The following is a 4,572-nucleotide window of genomic DNA, read 5'->3' on the forward strand; positions in this document are numbered from 1 at the left end:
ACAGTGTTTCACGTTTAAATAAATATGTTGCTGAACAAAGATTTACTGAGCCCATGACTCTGTCTGCAACTAGTGAAGATCAATAATTGATTCGGTGATTGATTCTTCGTATTTTACGTCCCCGCTGACACAGTTCACATAACTCGAGCTTGCCTTTCATAGACTATCTTGTTTGAAAGGGACTCGGAATTCAAAGTGAAAGACAACGACGCTTGATAAAATTAGACAGACTTCTGTATTACTGAAGTCTTATTCATCGAAAGAAGAAGAAGAGAGCCCACACTCTACACCATAGAGGTTACCCTCTTTCATATCAGTAACGTTCTTGTGACCTTTCCTTGTTGTCCTGCTTGCTTTAAAGCCGGTACTAAAAGCAGAATACGCATTGCCTTTTTGCTTACTTTCATGGCAGAACTGCATAAGAAAGAATCAGGGACAGCGTTAGTTGGAAGCAATAAACCTAATGCGCAACTATTACTCGTTCTCTGTAGAATGGAGATACTTTTGTAAAGTACTTTTATGGGCAGTGAAAGCATGTCTTCTTTACGCTGTAAGCAACGACATGATTTTACCAATCCATGCCAGTAAACACATATCGTCGGCCAGCTGCAAAAATGTACTAAGTCCAGGTTTTAGATTTTTGGGGGTAGAATTATAGTTTCTTAATTTGTGGCATAGGTAGCATGTGCTCAAAGAATATCTAAAATGTAAAAGTTGAGAAATGCAAGTAAAGATACGTAATTTCGGTACACATTGTTAAAAGAATGAAACCGTTTTTTTTCTTTCTTCGGAAAAATGTTTACTAAGCTGAGTACATTTAATACCTTGTCGACGATATACACCATATCCTTTTGCCCATTTACGACGCCGTGACGGTCTCTGTAAGACTTTCATGTTCGATGTCATTCAGTTCTGGAAGGAAATGGTGTAGATCTGTCTGCTGGCTAAGTCGCCGTTTGGCATGCTGTTTGTAAACCTCCTCCCTAATCTTTGCGTCAAGAGCAAAAAGGTGTGTGTCATTATCTTCAGGAATATATTGACGCACGTAGTCAGCGATTTTCGTGACGTACTCAACATTGGTGCCGGTAGAACCGGAAGCTGTAGAGATTTGCTGCGCCATACTTGTGATGTCACCAGGACCGAGATACAAATCGTTGTCAGGGGTAGCCGTATACACCAAAGCTTGAATAGGAGATAACCTGGATTGGGCAGCCTTTTTACTCTCCGTCAAAGATTTTGATTTTGTGTACCTTCGCTGAGCATGAACTGCCTTAGGCTTTTGACCCTCCTTCGTGTCCCCCGATAGACTTACAGGTTCTAGAGTCATGGGTACCGATTCCTTACTTGGTTTATTTCGGTCTATATAAAACACAAGTTCGTCATGGTCCGTTTCATCCATATTCTCATAGAGACTGTTAAAAGTCGAGGTCACTTCGGTATCAAAAAACCTTTGTGGGTTCACACTTTTCTCCTCTTCTGAAGTATCCTCTCCTATATAGACAGACACATCTTGCTCTTCGTCACCGATAGACGATACATCACTGTTGCTAAAGTCCGAAATATCCGAATCAGTTCTTCTGAGTTGGGCAGGAGGAGAATGGTCACCGAAGAGTCTTCTCACGTCTTCGGCTGACAGACTAGAGTCTATGTCGGAGCTCGTGGCACCGATGTCTACATCTTCAACAGAGGTCAAGGACGTTGACGATTCAGTGACATAGTGTGGCTGAAGACCCGGGGTGTAACACGGGACAGTTTGAGGCATGTTTTGAGGTATGTTGTGTGGTTGTGCGGTGTGAGTCTGGGTGTGGTCTGGGGGGAGGGAGGCCGGTCTCCGGTGTGTGCTGTACTCCCGCGGGAAGAACGTGGTGATGAGAGTGGTGTAGCCGCCACAGGCCGTCTCGCGTGTGTACAGAGCCTGGAGCACGCTGGCTACTTCCTCACGACCGCTGATCTCATAGGCCACGCCCCATGTCTGGCTCTGTGGGGAAGAAAAAAAGGAAAACAGCTTGGTTATTTTGGTTGTTTGTGTATAAGTCAAAATTCATCACAGACACAGAAAGTACGTTTCAAATTCATAGAACATCTTTTTGCGGAGATAAGGTTGAGAGACAAAATTGATATTCAAGACATGATGAAATATAGGCCGTGTCAGAACAGGGATTTAAACAATACATGTCTAGAAGTTTGCAAGTTATCGTGAACCAGTTTTACCTCAACGGCTGGCTTCGTATAGTATGAGTCCGGAGCCTCGTAACGTAGTGCATCAACAATCAGGATCAAACTCAGTGGAATCTAACTCCTTTCAGTGCTGTTATCAGCCCAAGTTTATTCCATATTTGGAAAATATTTCGCAACGATGTCAGTTTTGCAGTAAAAGAAAGAAACTTTTAGACAGCCTCGTAGAATTGTGTATTTTCCAGAAGAGAAGGGTGGTGGTGAAGGTGGTAGTCTAGGGAATCAAAACAGTGCTGAGCCCCTGACAGAGGTGGAGTACTAATGGTAATGTGTGCAGAGCCTTTAGGTACAGATGGTAGTGCGGGCTGAACAACTAAGACGATACATGTAATAGAAATGAACTGAACTTACCCCTTCTTGCTCCTCTAGATTAGCAACTCGACCAGGCTGTAAGAGAAAGAAGAATCAAGAGTGGTTTCAGTTAAACACTTTCCTGTCATTGCACTTCAACTTTACATTTCATTAAAATATTCGAAAAATTATATATTCGGGGAAACTCTCTTGAGGCATCATGTTTGCACAGCGAACAGTGATTTTCTCGGTTCTGAAGGGAATTTCATGGAGTCTCGACTACTCCACTGTTATCATAGATAGCTGTTGTGCAGATTGCCTTTTTGATTGTAATAGGTTGATTGTTTTCTTTTTAAAATCGAGTAGTCTAGGTCGTATCACTGATCAGTCACATCGAACATGGAACCTGAGGCTTTGTCTCCAAAGTAGACATTCTTCAGTATTTAAGGAGATGTGAACCCCACGTCATCTAAAATCAATCATCTCAAACGAATACATCTATGTAAGTCCCTTTGTCTTAAGGCAGGGTCGAACTAGCCTGTCTCTGAAAAACATCAACAACAGTTTGACTTTCCTCTAGTAGCACTACTGAAATCTCCCGTCTCTGCGTGTTTGAACTGTCCTCAAACTTTAGCGATTGATTACAAGATTTACACCCAATGATTTAAAAACCGTATACATTCATACACGTTCACACACGCGCAGGAGCACATAAACTTGTGCGCACATGCCTTTACTCACACTGTAATCGTCTTTTTTTTTGTACCCCCCCCCCCTTTCATAGTCCATTTCTTTCCGCCTTTCTCATGCACACATGATAAGCATACATCCTGCGTAATGTGCGCATATACACAAGCATGCACTATGAATCTTATTGAATAACCATACACTTTGCAAACAAGTGATAAGAGCACTTGTAATTGTTTCCTTTGTACGTTTCCAACATAGGATCAAAAACCACCGTTTGAAAAGGGCGGTATATTCACACTACACATAATCAATAGGCTCAATAAAACAGATCGATAGATGAATGAGAAACTCACTTTTCCAGGTCTGCCTCGGAAGGTTTCGTTCCCTTGGTGAAACCTCCTGGTGTAACCTTCGATGTAACCAATGTGCTTGGATCTGTACTGGAAATCTGGTTTCCATAGTAACGAGCCGTAGCCAAATACCCAGATGGTGGGGTGCTCACCGAGGAGGGCGGACACTGGGTCAAGATCAGAGGACTCCTCTGAGGACATTTTCTGCTCGTAGTTGGAATCTGATTGCTGCATGCTGTGAGAATGACGCTGTTCTGTTGTCATAGAGACGTTGAAAACGTCGTTGGCTGTTTGATTTTGAGATACGGGTGAGAATTTGGAGACGAATCTGAATCTGTGGTGGCGTCAGTCCAGTCTTTTGCGGTGAAAATAAGGTTTTCTATATTAATAATGATTGAAACTTAGCGCTAAAACACTTGGAAAATCTAGCTTCTTCAAGGAAACATTGTACTGGAATGATTCCTGGTCCGTTTTACTATTTATTGTAACTCCGTGCGTTTCACTTCTATGCTCCCTTTGGGTTCAGAAGCATGTACAAAACAATAAAATGAATTTTCACAATTAAAAATGAATAAGAACACGTTCCTGAGTAGATTTTAAAGAGTCAAAGTCTGATGAAATCTTTTGTGGCAAAGTCCTGTAAATTGTAAAACCTTGTGTCTTGGTGTTGCGCAGTTCAGATGTCGGGTCTGTTGTGCCGTTTTCAATGATTATCTCCTACTGGTCCATTCACGATATGGGGAGGCACTCGATGTATTTATCGCTTTTATAGCTTGCCCATCTGCAGAGCAAAAAAAATAGAAACAGGGCTTGAAATAAATGACGCTCCTAGTACTTGTGTGAGTCACATGACTTTAATGTCCACATCACATGGGAGGCGTGTTTGGGTACACGTATTGTCACCTCGGCGATCTCCGTGGGTAGACGGCTATTTATAGTTCAGCTGTAGCCAGCGACACGTTAATAGAGGGATGGGAGGTAGAGAGAGAGAGAGAGAGAGAGAGAG

General features: G+C 42.4%; 1 protein-coding gene across 1 annotated transcript; it reads right to left on the bottom strand.

The window, feature by feature from the left end:
• Nucleotides 1–741: 741 nt before the first annotated feature.
• Nucleotides 742–4,344, bottom strand: LOC101848590. The gene is made up of 3 exons (XM_005099165.3): nt 3,570–4,344; nt 2,587–2,622; nt 742–1,978 (listed from the first exon to the last, which is right to left on the bottom strand). Exons 1-3 carry the CDS (start codon nt 3,828–3,830, stop codon nt 860–862), a joined length of 1,416 nt encoding a protein of 471 aa, XP_005099222.1. The 5' UTR covers nt 3,831–4,344; the 3' UTR covers nt 742–859.
• Nucleotides 4,345–4,572: the final 228 nt, after the last annotated feature.

Source organism: Aplysia californica, unplaced genomic scaffold (assembly GCF_000002075.1).
Source record: "Aplysia californica isolate F4 #8 unplaced genomic scaffold, AplCal3.0 scaffold00204, whole genome shotgun sequence".
NCBI lineage: Eukaryota > Metazoa > Mollusca > Gastropoda > Aplysiida > Aplysiidae > Aplysia > Aplysia californica.

Bases quoted from the DNA above. Each gene is read 5' to 3' on its own strand.
- LOC101848590 (XM_005099165.3), bottom strand. From the start codon at position 3,830: ATGACAACAGAACAGCGTCATTCTCACAGCATGCAGCAATCAGATTCC. The intron at 2,623-3,569 runs GTGAGTTTCTCA...TTTCTCTTACAG, and splicing joins TCCGAGGCAGACCTGGAAAA to CCTGGTCGAGTTGCTAATCT. The intron at 1,979-2,586 runs GTAAGTTCAGTT...TCTTCCCCACAG, and splicing joins ATCTAGAGGAGCAAGAAGGG to AGCCAGACATGGGGCGTGGC.